Source organism: Hyperoodon ampullatus (assembly GCF_949752795.1).
Source record: "Hyperoodon ampullatus genome assembly, chromosome: 2".
Classification (NCBI taxonomy): Eukaryota; Metazoa; Chordata; class Mammalia; order Artiodactyla; family Ziphiidae; genus Hyperoodon; species Hyperoodon ampullatus.
Genome location: NC_136915.1, coordinates 160,290,453 through 160,308,197, shown reverse-complemented (window position 1 = coordinate 160,308,197; position 17,745 = coordinate 160,290,453). Strand labels below are relative to the sequence as shown.

Below are 17,745 nucleotides of genomic sequence, written 5' to 3'. Positions count from 1 at the left end.
AGTCCCCCGCCGCTCGGAGCACTGGCCCCGACCCGCCGGTCAGCGGTAGCGCGCGTCGCCCCCTTTAAGAGCCTGCTCCGCGGGACCAACGTTCGAATGGCCCTGGCGCCCCTCCTCGGTCTCCGATTGGTCGTGCGAGGCGCACGAGGGCGCGCCGATGGGCCCCGGAACGGTTGGCGGCCTTTCGCTATTGGCTGTCGGGAGGCCTTTATAAGGCGCCCAGAGGCCGGACTGCCCTTAGTTAGCGACCCGACCCCAACCTGGCTGCCTAGCTGAGGTGGGGAGGGCGCAAGAGCCAGCGAGCGCGTCGCCGGAGCCGTTTCTATTCGGAGTTTTCAGAAATCCAGGTTCCACCCCCCGGGGCGGACTCGTTGACGCCTATCGTTCCCGTCTCAGTTTCGGAAGGTGGGTCGGGGCTCACTCCCTCACCTCCGCGCCAGCCCTGGGAAGGCGAGGCAGGATGGAGTTCAAATTGGAGGCTCACCGCATCGTCAGCATCTCCCTGGGCAAGATCTACAACTCGCGGGTCCAGCGCGGCGGCATCAAGCTGCACAAGAACCTCCTGGTCTCGTTGGTGCTCCGCAGCGCCCGCCAGGTCTACCTGAGCGACCCGTGCCCCGGCCTCTACCTGACCGGTCACCCGGGGGCCCCGGCGCTGCCGCAGCAGCCTGGGGATTCGGTGGCCGGGCCACCCGCGGGCTGGGGGGAGCCACCTCCGCCGGCCGCCTGTGCCGCCTGGCCGGAGCCCGAGCCCCAGCTGGAGCTCCCTGCCGTCCCAGAAGTGCCACGGGCGTGTGACGCGGAGCCCGCGGCCTCGGTGACGGGCGCCGGGGACACTCTTCAGAGCGGAGAGGCGGAAACGGCGGAAGCTGCCTGGCGCCGCGTGGAGGGACCGCGAGAGACGGCGGTTGGAGGAGCCGGGGTTCCCGCCGGAGGCTCAGACGTCTTCCCCCAGGGGCCTGGGGCAGCGCGCCGCCCCTGCGGCTGGCCCCCGGGGGACGAGGACAAAATGAGCGCATCTCCCCGCATTGACGGCTGCCGCGCGCCGCGCCCCGCGGGGCCCGAGTCCCCCGTGCCGCCCCCCGTCTGCCCCAGGAAGCGCGGCGCGGAGGGGGTGGGCGGCGGCCCCGCGGACTGCCCGGCGCCCGGCTTGACCCCGCTCAAGAAACCCCGCCGGAACTCTGAAGAACAGCCGGGCGGGGCGGCGGCGACGGCCGCGCAGGAGGAGGAGGAGATGGAGACCGGTAACGTGGCTAACCTCATTAGCATCTTCGGTTCCAGCTTCTCGGGACTCTTACGGAAAAGCCCCGGGGGCGGCCGGGAGGAAGCGGAGGGAGAGGAGAGCGGTCCGGAAGCCGCCGAGCCCGGGCAGAACTGCTGCGATAAGCCGGTGCTGAGAGACATCAACCCTTGGAGCACTGCCATCGTGGCCTTCTGAGCCCTCAGGTCCCCGAGCGGGAAGGAGATTGAGCAGCGGGCGTCCCGACGTGAGGGCTGGGCCTCTCCGGCGCAGTAGGCGCCGAGCGCGAGGAGGAGACCGGGTGCCGCCACTGCCCTCGGGCTTGGCGGCCGGCCGTGCGGAGCCTCTCGGGTCTCCTCTTGGGACTGGGCAGTGTGAGGCGTGTCGGAGGAGCACGATCGTGGACTTTTGTGTTTGTGTCTGTCAGTTTGTCTCGTTGAATTAAGACTGTTTTGTCTGTCTGGAGTGCATCGCCCCTTCCCCTGGGCTTGGGAGGTTGGGGGCAGACGGGGACTTTCCGCCGCCGGCAGCGCCGAGAAGGAAGCGGCGAGAAAGGCCGGGGCCGGGGAGTTCCCCGTTCGCTGTCGGGGGAGGAAGGGACTTTACACAGACCGCTCGCGTGAAGCTAGAACCGCACCGGGGCCAGGAGCGGCGTTTCCTCACAGGATTTCCTCAGACTAGAGGGATTTCGTCTGGACTAGGGGCTTGTGGTATTTCTCTCCCTCCCCACCTTTCTCTCTCCCTGAAGAAACGTTTATACCCTGTGATCACTCTGGGAAAGGGAAGCGTTAGCGGCCCTTGTCTTCCCCACAGGGAAAAAGCTTGATGAACTTCACGGCAGAGTTCAAGCTTGGAAATACGGAGTTTATAGAGAAAAGATTTATTTTTTAAAAGCTCTAGATCAGACCTACTACACAGTGCTTTTAAAAGCTGTTTAAGGGGGCTTCCCTGGTGGCACAGTGGTTGAGAGTCCGCCTGCCGATGCAGGGGACACGGGTTCGTGCCCCGGTCTGGGAGGATCCCACATGCCGCGGAGCGGCTGGGCCCGTGAGCCATGGCCGCTGAGCCTGCGCGTCCGGAGCCTGGGCTCCGCAACGGGAGAGGCCACAACAGTGAGAGGCCCGCGTACCACAAAAAAAAAAAAAAACTGTTTAAGGAAACAAAGTTTACAGACAGCAGCCCTAAGTGGAGAGACCTTATGGGTTTGTAGATAGTGACTCCAGTCTTTGTTGTATAAAGGTTGGGGGAGCTGACAAGGTTTTTGTACAGTATTTTCTCCTTCGTTGTTTTGATTTTTGTATAAAAATGTAAGTTTACGTGTCTAACACGTATTAAATATTTTGAAGCAACTTCACCGCCTCCTTGTCTGTAATCACCTGTCTGGGTTGGGAGGGAGGAAAGTGGGAGGAGGGGAACTATGGTCCGCGTGGAAAATTGAAGGTGTGGTTCTTAATATCAGTTGTTCACAGACTGGGGACATTGTTTACTGGCTTCACTAAGTATCAAGAGAGACACGTTTAAGCGTTCTCCTCCACATCAAGAGGAGTGCCCTTAGATGCTAATATCAGTAGTGGTATGCCAGTTTCTTGAAACCTGCCACTGCAATTGCCTTTTCTAAAGTCTAGGCAATTTGATTTTTTACAGCCCAGTCTTACAGTGTCTAATATTAAATAACTTAAGTGCCAACTTCTGAAGCCCTTCTCATCCATGGAAGTGTTTTTCACTAAAATTTTTTGTTTCCTGTTAGGTAACATGGGTCATCTTTCAACTTTGTTACTGAAAAAAACCTGACATATGAAGGAAGCTGATGAGACTGACATGCCCAGCTGGATCAGGTCTACCTCTGCATTCCAGTGGATGTCAGGATGGAATTTTCAGTGCTTTAAAAAAATTTTTTTTAAATTATATCTGTAGAAAGTAAATGCATCAGTGAAAGGAAATAGCTTGTGTCAAATTAGATAAGGACAGTAGGCTAAGGAGGGTGAGACAAATTTATTTAGCAAAACCTCTTGATTGGCTTTTGTCACCCAAATGGTGACATCAGTGTTTGGGCCATGGTAAACACTTTGATGACAGCCAACTCATCTATTGATTTTTCTTTTAATACAATTACTGCATTCAAGAGCTTTTTGTCTAAGGCAAAATGTTCAGTATTTGAAAGGCATTCAATAGTCTATTTCAGAAGCAAATCAGAGAATGGTGTCTTAAAATACGGTTGATAGCACTTTAAAAGATGGAATTGTTCTAAAACATCTTATGAATAAATTGGGTGTTTATGAGATGGGAGAAATTGAGGAAACATTAGACAAAGCTTTAAGAAAGGGTAATTTCCTTTGGGCAGAAGGAGCATATGAATGGTGCTTTGCCCTCCCTAAAGTCCTGATGTCATAGCCAAGTAGGCCCATGTTTTGATATTTTTGCAAATTTATTAGTGATTCATTAAGCCTAAGGAACTTTCTACTTTATGCTTCCTCACCATAAATAATATATTCATAGAATTAAACATTCCCTAATCAGGGTCTTGTTAAAATTAGTTTGTTTTTCTTTCAGAGATTAGTTAAGTTCTGTTATAGCCACAAGAGATCTGTTGAGTCCTGGCTGCTTAAACTGAAGTTGTCCAGGGCCTTAATTCTGCAAACGTTTCCTGTTGCTAGAAAGTAATGATTATGCTTGAACAGCTGTCTCAGTGCATTTTTACATTTGAAAGAGGGTAACATTCGGTGTGTTTAAGTTGATGTGTTTTGGTTGAGATGAAAATCCCCATTGATCCTTGTTTTCACATTTAGATGAACCATGGGACCATGTGTCTGCTTAATTTAGAGAAGGTAAATGGACATTTTTGATAGGGAAATACAGCTTTGAAGGAAATCAGTAAAGATCATTATCTGGTTTTTTGTTTTTTTGTGGTTTTTTTTTTTGCGGTACTCGGGCCTCTCACTGTTGTGGCCTCTCCCGTTGCGGAGCACAGGCTCAGGAGGCACAGGCTCAGCGGCCATGGCTCACGGGCCCAGCCGCTCTGCGGCATGTGGGAGCTTCCCGGAGCGGGGCACGAACCCGTGTCCCCTGCGTCGGCAGGCGGACTCTCAACCACTGCGCCACCAGGGAAGCCCCATTATCTGTTTTATTGTAGAAGCAGTATGTGTCATGCTTAGAGCTGGGACCTGGAGCCAGACTTCCTGGGTTCGTATCTTGGCTCTGCCCCTTATTAGCTGAGGGACCCTGGACAACTTACTTCATCTCCCTGTGCCTCAGTTTTTTCAGATATGAAATTGAGATAATTGTGCCTACCCCATAGAGTTGTGAAAATTAATGTTAATGCCCCTAAAGTTTTTAGAAAAGTACCTCATACATAGTATAGTAAGCATACAATTGTTAGTTGTTAATGTAGAAGTTCTATGTATAACTCAGGTCTATTATGGTCAAAGAACTGTGTATATTTGTAAGAAAGGAGGGGAAAGGAGAGTCTGTCTTTAAATTAATCCTATCTGTGAATTCTGGGTTCTTTTATTCTTGTTTTTCTCTGGACACTTGGCAGTCCACAAAGCTTAGAATAGTTTTGCTGTTCTCTATGTCTCACACCAACCCTGTGACTTTCCTGATTGTCTCAAACAACTATTTTCAGGGAGGAGTAAGCTGGAGTGAAAACACTCAAGGAACAAAGATCTTGTTGACACACAAATGCTTTCTGTGGATGAGTAGAGAAAAAAATAGCCCACAGAGTTATTTTTAGCCTGAATTACTTGAGCATTGAATGTTTCTTAAGCCCGTTAATTGATAGGTCCTGGAAAAGAGCCTTCCTGGTGCCAGGATGGGGTTATCAGATTCAGTGTGACTAGAAACGAACCATAGTTTTAGTACCTAACCACTTCTTGACAACTCTGGGAGGGAGTTTTTTGATCAATTTAACCTTAGGTCTGGTCCGGGAAGAAATTTTTTTCCAGATGTTTAAAGTGCTTTTTGACAAGTACTACACGAAGATCACATCAATAGTGAATAAAGGTGGTAAGTCTTAGTACAATACTTCTCAACTGTGTCTCTTTAAGCCTGTCTTCCTTCTCAGAAACCACTGATTGTATTTGGGGAAAGGAGCTAATGATAGAAAGCTGGAAAGCTTGAACTGCCCCTTCAGAGTGACTGGCTTTGCTTTAAGGCACCTAACGGAGGAATAATAACTCTTGCGTTCCTACTATTCACCACTGATTAGATTTTGGGATGAGAAGTGGAAGGGAACGGGCCATCTAACAGCTTTGGTAGAATGCATCTCAGAATAAAGATAGAGTAAATATCGGGAACAGACTTCATGATGACAAAACTCTATTTTATCACTGGATTGGTCTGAGCCTCTTCAACTTGCTAGGCATAACAACTCAGCTTAGAGCCTGTGAGATGAGGTCGAAAGGCTAATACCCACTGTGACATGCAGTCTGATGGACGTTTACTTCCTTATCCTTTTTTAAAGTAGAGTTAGTTCAGTTCACTGAATAACCAAAGAACTTCTGATCTCTTGCCCTAAATATTTTATTCTTGTCCTATTTGTGAATTTTTTATTCTCCTAGTCTTGCTTTTATCCCAGCAGTTCCTGAAAGAAGACGAGAATGAAAAGAAACACTGATCTAACCCTCCCGTGACTATGAAAGAAGCCTTTCCGATTAGGTACAGAACTCTGGTGGGGAGTGAGGTCTGCTTCCCAGGATTCCTGGCACTCTTTCCAGTAATGAGCAGTTTGTCTCTCAGCCTTTGAACCATTGTTCACATTTAAAATTCTACCCAGTGGAAAGCCTTGGGAGGAAAAATAGAGTAGAAGCAGAGTTGATGTTAGGAATCATTGTGATCTTAACTCACGGCCCTAGGAGTTTTTCAGTAACAATTCTTGAGGGTACACTAGAGAAGAGAAAATGTAAGAACAAAAAGTGTAAAAGGATACGCACATCTAGCAAAATGCCCCCTTCATGATCCAAGCACAGTTTTCCCCAATGCCTACCACCACCCCCTGCCCCAAGTGGGAATGAGGGTTTTAAAAATAAAATCTCTGTCTAGCTGTTGCTCTCTCCCAGAGGAATATAGCCCAATTGGGATGTTGCTGGACTGTATCCTGGGGTTTATCTCAGACCTTTGGAATTCTACAAGCAGGGAGGGAGAAGCCTCCAGGGACTGGATTCCTGACAGGGCCTCTCCCTCTCCCCACTCTGCTGATCAGCACCAGTCTCCACTGCTGGGTGCTGCCCGCGTCGGGGCAGGTGAGAAGGAGTCTTGGCTGTCAGCTTTGGGGAGCTGCAGAAAGAAGGGCTGGTCCCGGTCATCACCACCGAGCCTCTACAGTAGCAATTCTCTTAGGAGACTGGTATAAAATAGGCCTGTTGATATTTGTTGGTAGATCTACTTATTTTATATAATCAAGTTTTCTGGGACCTGGTCACACGAAGTCTCTGTGTGATAAGCCACATCCCTAACTTACAGGATGAAGGTGAGATGCAGCGTCCCCTTTTCGCCCCTTCTAGGCACCAAGTCAGCCCTGATTCCAGCCCTCTGCTTTCTCCCTGGGCTTTCAGGACTGGGCTTCTGTCAGGCTGCTCCAGCCCAATCATTCCCCTAGATGCCAAGGCAAGACTCCTTTCAGTTTTTCTAGAACTTAGAGCTGTGCCAAAGCTATGTGCTTCCACCTGGTTGTTCTTCAACTCATTTGACCTCTCAAGTCTTGGGGCAGGGCAGCTGCTGGCAACTTGCTTTCTCTGAGGGAAAAGAAAACCATTCTGTTCCCTCTGCTCAAAGCACTGAAGTTGTCTCTGAGGGCAGGATTTCCTTAGGCTACTCCCCACACTTGATGCCTTTCCTGAATCCAGGACACCACCCATTAAGAGTCTTTCTTCAAATTGATCCACAAGTGCATGGCTCTTTCCTTCTAGCCAGTCACAGCATCATCCTACCCTTTGTGGCACAGATACTTTCTTCAGTGCTGTAGTTGTTTTGTCTTTCTGTCTCTGCTGGGTCTTTCTAAGATTCCCCTCCCTCCATCCTCTCCCGAGGGCACTCACATTTATTGTTTGCCTGGGGAAGGGAAGAGCTGGGATTGGGAATGCTACCACCAGCTAAGCAGGAGCAGAGTTGGATTTCTTGACCTTGAGACTTGCAGTTTCCAGAGACTCTGCCCCCCAGGGATCAAGCCACAGCTGTGATTGCTGGTGGTCCAATCCTGGTGCCTCACCAGACCCCAGATTCCAGCATAATAGCAGGGGGTGGGTATGGAGTATCCATCTTAGAAACAGGAGCAGCCACTGAAAACCGGCTTGGCTTGGACCAGATGGGGGAAAGGAGAGGCAAAGTCAGCGTAGCCCACATGTGGGCTACACAGATCCCCCTTGCCTTTGCCGGAACTCCCCAGTGCTGCTTTCTAGAACAGAAAATGGATCCCCTGGCCTCCTCTAATGGAGAAGTCCCAAAGTGCTTCTTTCCTCTCTAGGCTTTGATTGATTAATAGAAACTTTCTACAGTGAGTTAACAGAAGTGGGAGTGGGAAATAGTTACAACCCGCTGGAATCATGCAACAGAGGTGATGGGCAGCAAGTCAGCTGGAGATCGTGAAGAGAGACTGTGGGGTGGGAACAGTCATGGATGGGGGGGAATCGCTGGGGAGTCACGTTCTCCAGGGCAGGAACGCCCCTCCCACTTTCTTCCCCCTGGCTTTTCTCAAGCTGCACCACAGCCTCCTGTTTCCTTCAGACAATTTCCAAGTTTTTATTTTTGGTTTGGAAAAGGGTGAAAGTACCTTGACATCTGCATTTATCAGCACGAGCCTTCTCTCTCTCTCTCTTTCTCTAACTGCGTGACCTACTTTACAGACTGGAGTTGCTTTTATTTTTATGGCCATGGGAGAAATCCCTGAACCCAAAGATTCAGTTTCAGAAGCTGAGCTTAGAGTACATGGGACGCTACGCTGAGGTCGTTATTACTCTGTGATTTCTGTGGTTTTCTCCCCTCACTTCACTCACTCCCTCTTCAAAATGTCTTTTAAAAGGCGCTCCTAGTCTGCACTGCTGAGAACAGCTGTAAAGATGCAGTGTGTGGACGATTCCAGCGCGTGGGCCGGCACAGCTGTCTGCTTCTCAACCTTTTAGTCACCTCAGCATGAGGTATCTGGCCTCCTAACATGGAGTTTGCCGCTCCTTAAGGCTCCTGAGCTCCCCTGTGAGAGGGGGGAGACAGAGAGGGGAGGGTCTCCTACGGATCAGTCAGGAAAGAGGAAACAAGGTCCAGAGAGTGAGTGGGGCATCTTGCCTGGGCAGGTGAGAACCCAAGCAGAGGCCGTGTTGGAATTCACCCTGGACTGTGATCCCTCTGAGCCAGGGACTTGTAGGCCAGAATCTGAAAATGTGACTCACTACTTGGAGAGTCATTCATCTTTCTTGGTTTCTATCTGTAGTAAAAAAAAAAAGTATCCACTTGCCTCACGATTGTGATCTGAAGATAAATTAGTGTTTGTAAAGCAAAGCCCGAAGATATAAACAACTCAGCCCTGGGTTCCATCAATTAAGTATTTACAGGAACACCCAGAAGGAACTCATCAGTAGGGAACACAAAGATGCAAACAACAGGATCCTGGCCCTCAAGTTGGGTTACATTCCAGATGAGATGCAAAAACAACACAGAAACCCCCCAGAAAATCTGACCATAGGTAAGTGTGATCTAGCCCCTGGCTCCTCAAAGTATGGTCCTTGGACCAGCAGCATGGGTCATTTGGGAGTCTACCAAGAAATGCAAAATCTCAGGCCCCACCCCAGACCTACTGAATCTGCATTTGACAAGATCCCCAGGTGATCTGCATGCACATTAAGTAAAAAGCAGTTATTTCCTCTGATGGGGGTGGTGGTGGCAGGGGGTCAGGTGGTGTCTAGCTTGACCTTCTCACCTTGAGGTCACTCAAGCCTGGCTCCTTCTGGCCATTCCTTTCCTCATACACTGCCTCCTGCCACGTGGGACTAGCTGCAGGCTTCTGCGCCTTTTCATATGCTGCTCTCCAGGGGGAGCAAGGCTGAGTTTAGGGATGATCCTTAAAGCATACAGCATAAAGAAACTCTGCAGGCAAGAGAGAGGGGCAGAAGCTAAGGACCTAGTGAAGGGGAAGCATGAAGTTAGGGGCTGGAGTAGGAAGAAGGCTTTGTCAGCAGGATCACAGTTTGTGGAAAGGTGGGTGGGGATCAGGCTTCTACACAGGGAGATGGGCAACATAAAAGTCACGGAAAACAGGAACATTGAACTAAACATGGTCATTGGTGAATTTTGAGAGAGATTCAGGTAGAAGATGGGAGAGAAAACTTGATCATAAAGGGAGTGGGAGGAAGCATGTGGAGGCTCCGGCTGTAGCTTCGTCCCCCAGAAATTTGACGTAAGAGGCAAAAGAGCACCAGGATGATAGCTAGAGAGGATATGGCGTCAATTGAAAGGGCCTGTTGAGGTGAATGGGGTTTGAATATATAAACTACTAAGTAAGTGTCTCTTATCAGAAGGAATAAACAACTTTCTTTTCCTTCTCCTGTCAAATAAAAGGAGACTGGAGATGCTAATAAATCACTCCAGGGACTTTGTTAGTATCAGTCGCCTGCATTTTCTTCCTCACTCTCAGCCCAAGAAGACTCTTGCAGCTTCAACCCCAGCCTACCAGATGGCAAGGTAACAAAGTGCAAGAGGATCCCGGAGGATAAAGGATCACTCCCCCAAACCCTAGCACTTGCCAGCTACTAATCTAAAGATGTATATTTCTAATGCTTCGCCCTCTTTATATTTTAGGAGTTTAAAACATCAGAATGCAGCCATGTGCTCTGAGGAAAGCAGGATTGGGGGTTTTGTCAGCAGAAAACACACACACACACACACCACACACGCGCGCACACACACACACACACGTAGTCTGTTCTCATTTGGAAAGCCAGTTATGAATGAGCTTGGTTTCCTGGGTAAGAAATTCGCCTTTCCTTCCCTCCCAAGCAAGTCTGACCTCATCTGTCATTCTCGGTGTTATGGAGGGTTAGTCTGAGACTGAGACCAGGTTGAGACATGCCCAACAAAGAGGCCCTGGATGCTGAGAAGAGGGAGGGAAGCTGAGCAGTTTTAGGTCTCTTAAAACAACTGATGAGAGGTTAAGGAGACGAGAGTAGGAGTGGGAGAGGAGAGAGGGGTGGACGGATGGTGAAGGCAGGAGCGACAGATGTCTGTGATGATTTCAAGAGAAACACAAGACTAAAATAAACTCAGAGTCAGAAAACAGGAAGAATGTGAGAAGGAGAAAAAAGGTAATGAACTGAGAACAGTGTATTTGATAAAACATAGTGCCCTCCAGATGGAGAAACAGCATTATCCCCCAGCAAAGTCCTCTGGAACATGGGGGAAATGCAAAAGAATTAATAGCTCCACTTGGTGTGGGATCATTTTGTGCTGAAGCTGGAGGAGAGATTTACCGAGCAACACCATTCCTGAGCCTTCATCACAATTTTTGAAAGGACAAAAAGAAAAAAAAAATGTAATTCCCTGGCAGTCCAGTGGTTAGGACTCCGCGCTATCACTGCTGAGGGCCCAGGGTTCAATCCCAGGTTAGGGAACTAAGATCCCACAAGCTGTGCAGCATGGCCCCCCCAAAAAAAAAGGACAAGATAAGGCCCTAGCTTGTTAGGCTTTCCATGCCTAGACCACCAAGAGACAAAAGCACCGGCAGAGCTCAAAAGTCCTCCAGTCGGTTTGCTTTCTGTCCTAATTAGCTGAAGCTATCTCTAAAACCAAACAGATCATCTCCTCTATCAGATTCCCAGGCAGCCCTCTTCCCACTGCTACCTGCATCCAGTGCCTTCTCATGACTTTGGTCTGCTTCCTCTATTCGGGAACTCTGGCACCAGGGCTGCAGACCTTGGCCTCACCTCATCCCGCCTCCCCCTCTTAAACACATCCAAACGTCTTGCTCAAGCTTCTAGCCCTACCTCCACCGTGAAGCTCATTTCCATCCCCTTTCCAGTCCCCACTGTAGCCTTCGTCATTCTCGACTTCCAGCCCTAACTACTTCAGTCGTTCTCCCCTCTCCCTCAACCTCCCTCCCCCCAGCACTACTGAATAACTAATGGATTACTCAGCTTACAATACAGTTTTCGGATATTATCAGCTTCTGACTCAAAAGCCTCTAATGACTTCCCATATTCTCTATGAGCTCCTCTGCCTGCTGGGCAGCCTTTCATCCAACTGTCATTTAGTGTCTACTCTGTGCCGAGCTCTAGGTACAAAGATGAGTGAGGAACTTGATGTTTACAGGGGAGAGGGATGGAAAACTCATTATAATTCAGACTTCATACTGTGGTGTTAAGGGGATATTGATGAGGGGTGCTTAACTCAGAGTATCAGGGAAGGGTTCCTGGGAGGTGGAAGTTATTTCTGTGCTGAGTCCCCAAAGGCAAATTGGAGTTAGCCAAGTGGCGAGTAAGAGGAAAAGCATTCCAGGCAGATAGATCTGCCTGTGCAAAGGCCCTGAGGCCAGAGAGCCGGTAGTATCTGGACATCACAAATGCTTCATTCCTGTTGGAGTGTGAGTGTGGAGTGGGAATGGCTTCGTGGATTACAAGAGGTCAGACTACAAAAGGCTAGGGTGACATGTTAGGAGCTTTGGTTTCATCTTGGAAGAGGTGGGGGAGCCAACAAGGACGGCTTTTCAGTAGGGGTGGGACCCAATCGGATTTGCGTTTAGATCCATCACCGGCTATAGTGTGGAGACTAGATGGGGAGTGGAAGAAGAGGAAAGCCTGGAGGCAGGGTGAGGCAGGACCAGTTACAGGGCCGTTCAATAATTCAGGTGAGAAATGACGGGACTATTAGCTGCAGTGGCCCTTCTCCTAGGCACATATTATTGCCTTGTACTGATATTTAGGTACATGTTTTTTTCAACCTCCTGAAATTCTTTCCTTCTCGTAAATTCTTTGAAGATAAGTGCGGGACCTTAATCTTATCTATGTAGAGGCCTTTCAGTACCAGGATCTGAACTGATATCAGCTGAACCAGAGAAAGTGAAAAAAAAAGCGGCGGGGGGGACTAGCCCAGCAGCAGTAGGCAGGGGGAAGCTCACAGCCAAACAGAGAAAGGAATGTGAGGTTTCTTTCACTCAGACCCCACACTTCCTGCAGCCCAGCTGGGCTCCCACTCTGGTTTCTGAGAAGAAAATTCTGAGTCACCTCTTTCTTCCTAAATTCTCTTCCCCCAAAGGGTTTGAAGGCTGTAGAGGTATTGGAGTAGAGAGGGTAGCAGCACACTCTGATTCTTTCCCCTTTTCCCAATATAGACAAAGAGCAGTGATGCTGACAATGGCCAAACCAAGAAGAATGTAGCCAGAACAGAGCCCTCTGCCTCTGAGCCCTGGGACCTTGCTTCCACTGAGGGTGGAATATCACTTGGAAAGTAGGCAGAGGGTGGTGAAATTAGCCTTGAGAAGCTGGGGAGGGGTGGGGTGCTTGAGGGAAGGCAGACATCCTCTCACAGAGCGAGTAGAATCAAATTCTTTCGGCCGCTTCTCTGGTTACCAGGCTGTCTTGTAGGTAATTGCTTGCTAACTCACATCCAGATCTCAGAGGCCCGTTGGACCCTTGATGCTCTGGGAGTTGTGGTATTACCGACCCCTCTTCTCCCCTCACCTTCTCCACTGTACTGAACCCGCTGGGAAAGAACAAAGACCAGAGTTCAAGTTCTAATGAGATCTCCAGTGAGGCAGAGGTGATAGTCTTCATTACGTCCCAGGCAGAGAGATGTTGAAATCCCAGAACCAGCCCTTAAATTGGCTGTTGGCCTGGTGTGCGGAATGAGCACCCTGGGGAGGTGGGCAGACCTGCGGAACCCAGTTTCTGGGAGAGGGGCTGGGAGTGCATATAGCCCTTCTGGGTTCATTTCTTCCCCAACCTACAGTCTCTCCCCCAGAGAGGGCATTTGTGTGCTGCGATTTAATAAGTCCCTGAAAGTCAGATATCACAAGTCATACTTGTGATAAACACAAGTATGCAACTTGTAAAGAAAACAGTAGAAGGTAAGTGAATCCTCGTATCCAACTGGTAAGAACTTGGACTAATGCTCCCAAAACAGAGCAGACAGATGTTAGTCCCTTCATTAACTACGGTCCTTTTCTGCATTTCTATTGTGAGGGATGATCCTGTATTAGTTTAAGTAAGACTCTGTGCCTCTGGAAAGCAGCCATTCTATATAAACATTGACACTTGCTAGTAAAAGGCATAGGTATGCACTTCATATCTTCTCTTAATTAAAGCACATTATCACTTATTTACAAGTGGTTAGGGCTGTAATAAACTAACCCTTAGGAGACTCCCCAGCTCAAACAATCAAACAAAGATAATTTACTATAGAATGTCAATATGAACCTAATTGAAGAGTTTACTGCTGCATCTCCTTAGGGATATTAGGTCCCTTAAGGACTGCCTTGATCTCCGTTCAAGTTCAGTTCTCTCTTTTGGCCAGGGCCCTGGGGAGGCAATCAGAGTCCTTGGGCAGGAGGAAGAAGAACAGTATCTTCAATGGCCTGTGGAGCATCTCTGCCTCTTCCTTCCCTCCACTATACTCTGCTCTAAGCTGTACTTGTGGCTCCCTGAAAAGCCATGTTTTCCCAGGATTCCTCTGCCTGCAACGCTTTCCCCCAAAACATGCTGGGCCAATTATCCTTGTAGACACTTTTCCTTGCTGTAATGATTTTGTTTACATGTTCCTCTTCCTGACCAGACTGTGCCCTTCCCATCTCTAAATCACATTCATCTTTTTAGTCCCATAATCCAGATCAGAACCTAGCACATGGGTTCTGAGCATTAGTTGACTAGATGTTGTCTGGGGAGACTCAAGTGTTGGTTTGGCCCATTCACAATCTGTGTGACTTTCAGCAAGTCACTTAATCATTCTGAGTTTTAGCTCTTTCATTTAAAAATAAATCCTGCCAATTCCAACTCACACAGTTAGGAATTAAAAATGAGACAACTGTGGAAGTGCTGAACAAAATGCCAGGTGGCAGAGGTGGTAGGAAGGGTGTTCAGCTCCAAGCAAAGACATATTTGTCTTAGTCTGCTCATGCTGCCATAACAAAATGCTGCGGACTGGGTGGATTAAACAACAGAAATTTATTTTCTCATAGTTTTGGAGGATGGAAGTCTGAGATCAGTGTGCCAGCATGGTTGGGTTCCAGTGAGGGCTCTCTTCCTGGCTTGCAGACAGCTGCCTTCTCATTATATACACACTCTGGTGATGGTGATGGGGAGATCTCTCTTTTCCTTCTTCATATAAGGCTACAATCCTTATGAACTCAATTTTAATTACCTCCTAAAGACCCTATCTCCAGATGCACATTGGGAGTTAGGGCTTCAACATATGAATGCAGGGGCTGGGAGCGCAATTCAGTCCATAGTAATATTAAAGGAGATTCAACAGCACATAGAGCCCTTCAGTCCTGCCCCCATCCCCACCCCTCCTTGCACATCTGGCACCTCTCTGAGTCCATGCACCCTCTTGTCTTGTTCTCTGGACAACAGATTGTCTTTCTGGTCCTGGGTCAACATTTATTCTTTTATAACTCCTTTGTCTTCTGGGCTTGGGTTTTGGTGCCTACGCTTGGAGTGTGTAGTAGTTGAAGCTATCTTATAGGCTAAGGTGTAAAAAGGAAGTCATCAGGCGTTTTGATGCCAAACTGAGCCAAGGATACAGGAGTGGCCCTGGAAAAACAACTGAATTTCTTCCCTGATTCAGAGGTGACTGGAAAGAGGTTGTCTGTGTCTTACTAGTATATCTGGAGAAATAACCAGTAAGGTCTTGGGAAAGTATTTTGCAGCTACAGTATATGAATCATGACTTGTATACCAGTCCCAGTAACTAAAGCATTTATGTGGCATATCCTATGGCTTACGAAGAATACTTCATATTATCTCATTGTCACAGTAATCATTTCTCAGACGAGGAAATTTAGGCCTAAATGGCCCAGCAAGTCTCATGCCTAGGTCCTCTGACTGTACATCCCCTAACTCTTTCGATCATACCAAAGTAACTCCACCATACCACTTCAAAGAAATCACAGGGCTTTAAGAATCAGCGAAGCTGGGCTTCCCTGGTGGTGCAGTGGTTGAGAGTCCGCCTGCCGATGCAGGGGACACGGGTTCGTGCCCCGGTCTGGGAAGATCCCACATGTCGCGGAGCGGCTGGGCCCGTGAGCCATGGCCGCTGAGCCTGCGTGTCCGGAGCCTGTGCTCCGCAACGGGAGAGGCCACAACAATGAGAGGCCCGCGTACCACAAAAAAAAAAAAAAAAAACAAGAATCAGCGAAGCTAACTCTTTATGCTCCTCCGCTCTGACCATGGATAGCTGGAAACTTATTTGCCCCATATGAATCCTTTCTTCTGCTTTGGAATTTTATCCAACTTGAAGTAAAAAATATGTTTGGAATGAGGTAACATTCTTAGAGGAAAAGACTTTACAAATGCAGAGTATTAATTATTTTATTGGGTTCCTTTGATTTGGCGCCAAATTTCAAGGGACACTGAACACTTTTTTTTACATCTTTATTGAAGTATAATTGCTTTACAATGGTGTGTTAGTTTCTGCTTTATAACAAAGTGAATCAGTTATACATATACATATGTCCGCATATCTCTTCCCTCTTGCGTCTCCCTCCCTCCCACCCTCCCTATCCCACCCCTCCAGGCGGTCACAAAGCACCGAGCTGATCTCCCTGTGCTATGCGGCTGCTTCCCACTAGCTATCTACCTTACGTTTGGTAGTGTATATATGTCCATGCCTCTCTCTCGCTTTGTCACAGCTTACCCTTCCCCCTCCCCATATCCTCAAGTCCATTCTCTAGTAGGTCTGTGTCCTTATTCCTATCTTACCCCTAGGTTCTTCATGACATTTTTTCCCTTAAATTCCATATATATGTATTAGCATATGGTATTTGTCTTTCTCTTTCTGACCTACTTCACTCTCTATGACAGACTCTAGGTCTATCCACCTCATTACAAATAGCTCAATTTCGTTTCTTTTTATGGCTGAGTAATATTCCATTGTATATATGTGGGGCCAAATTTCAAGGGACCCTGAACACTTTCTTGAGTGTATTTCCTTGGGATGCCCTGCCCACCCGGGACAACTGAATGACGGAGGCACTGCTGTATCTGGTTTTAATCATATCCCTTCATAAACGTTAATTTAGTTCAGGGGCCAGGGGCTCTGCCCTGCAGGAACTCACCTTCCAAGAAATCAGGGGTAGACTCTGGCCCTGAAGAGGGATGGTGGAAGTGAAACTCTCTGGTCTGCCCCTTTCTTTCCTCCACCCCTCCCTCCCCCCATTTGGTCGGTCAAAGTCTCAGTTCAGACCCAATCACCCTGGAAGCTGAGACACTCTTTTGGGGATCCCCAACACTCCCTGCACACCACACCAGCAAACCAAAGCGCGAAGGTCACGCACGGTGGAAATCTTCCTCTGGGAGGGGAGGGGTGGGGGGGTCAATCCCACCGAGGAGCTACAAGGACTTTCACAGGGTGCAGTGCACTTGGGGAGGGGCTCCCTGGAACGCACGACTCCGGCGCCCGAGGGCGACTCCCCCTCCAGCCCAGTGCCCCCTCGGCCCACACTTCCCGGTTTTTCCCGGCCCCCTGGCCGTCGGGCTGGAGAGAGCTTTATTTTTCCGGTTCCCCTTCCACGGGGCTGCGCAGGCCGGAGACCCTCCGCCAAAGCCTCCACCCATTGCCGGAGGAAGAGTGGGGAGATTCGGGGAGGATTACGAGGGGCGGGAGGTCAGGCGGGGCCGGAGGAGGCTCCGAGGAGACAACGCGGTCAGCGCGGTGCTCCCGCAGGCTCAGTCGCCGCGGAGCTTCCTCCCCTGCTCCCCCCTTTCCAGGAGGGCAGGCGGCGGGGAGAGGAGGTTTCCTGCGCCGGCTCCCGTGGCGCCTGAGGCCGAGCCCCTCGGCGGCCCCGCCCGAGAGCTGGCCGGGTCTGGGCCTGGGCCTGGGCCTGGGCCGGGGCCGGCGCGTCTGCGGGAGCCCAGGCCTAGCGCGCGGCGCCGCAAGCCGGAGGGAAGGGGCCGGCCTAGCGGCGTTAGGCGTTGCGCCCCGCCTCCTCCCTCCCTCCCCCCTCCCTCCCCCTCCCTCCTCCCCCGCTCCCCTCCCCTCCTCCCCCGCTCCCCTCCCCTCCTCCCCCGCTCCCCTCCCCTCCTCCCCCGCTCCCCTCCCCTCCCCCTCCCCCCTCCTCCCCCTCACTCCCCCTTCCCCTTCCCTCCCCCCTTCCCTCCCACCGTGCGCCGCGGCCGCTGTTGCCAAGGTTACGGGGGGGGCGCCCAGGTGGGAGGGAGTCTGCCTGGGCGCTGGCCGGCGGACCTGCGCAGCGGGCGGGGAGGGGCGGGGCGGGCTTGGGGCGGGCGGCGAGGGCGGGAGTCGCTGCCTGGTCGCCATGGGAACGGCGCAGCTATTTCCAACCCGCGGGTGGTGCCAGTGGCGCGGTGCCAGGGTGC

The 17,745-nt window shown here is 50.1% G+C and overlaps 1 protein-coding gene across 1 annotated transcript; it reads left to right on the top strand.

Annotated features, from left to right (window-relative positions):
* Positions 1 to 460: 460 nt before the first annotated feature.
* Positions 461 to 2,589, top strand: IER5 (immediate early response 5; the record flags this gene model as incomplete). Its single annotated transcript, XM_079728583.1, has 1 exon — positions 461 to 2,589. One exon carries the CDS (start codon positions 461 to 463, stop codon positions 1,436 to 1,438), a length of 978 nt encoding a protein of 325 aa, XP_079584709.1. The 3' UTR covers positions 1,439 to 2,589.
* Between the last annotated feature and the right edge of the window lie 15,156 nt (positions 2,590 to 17,745).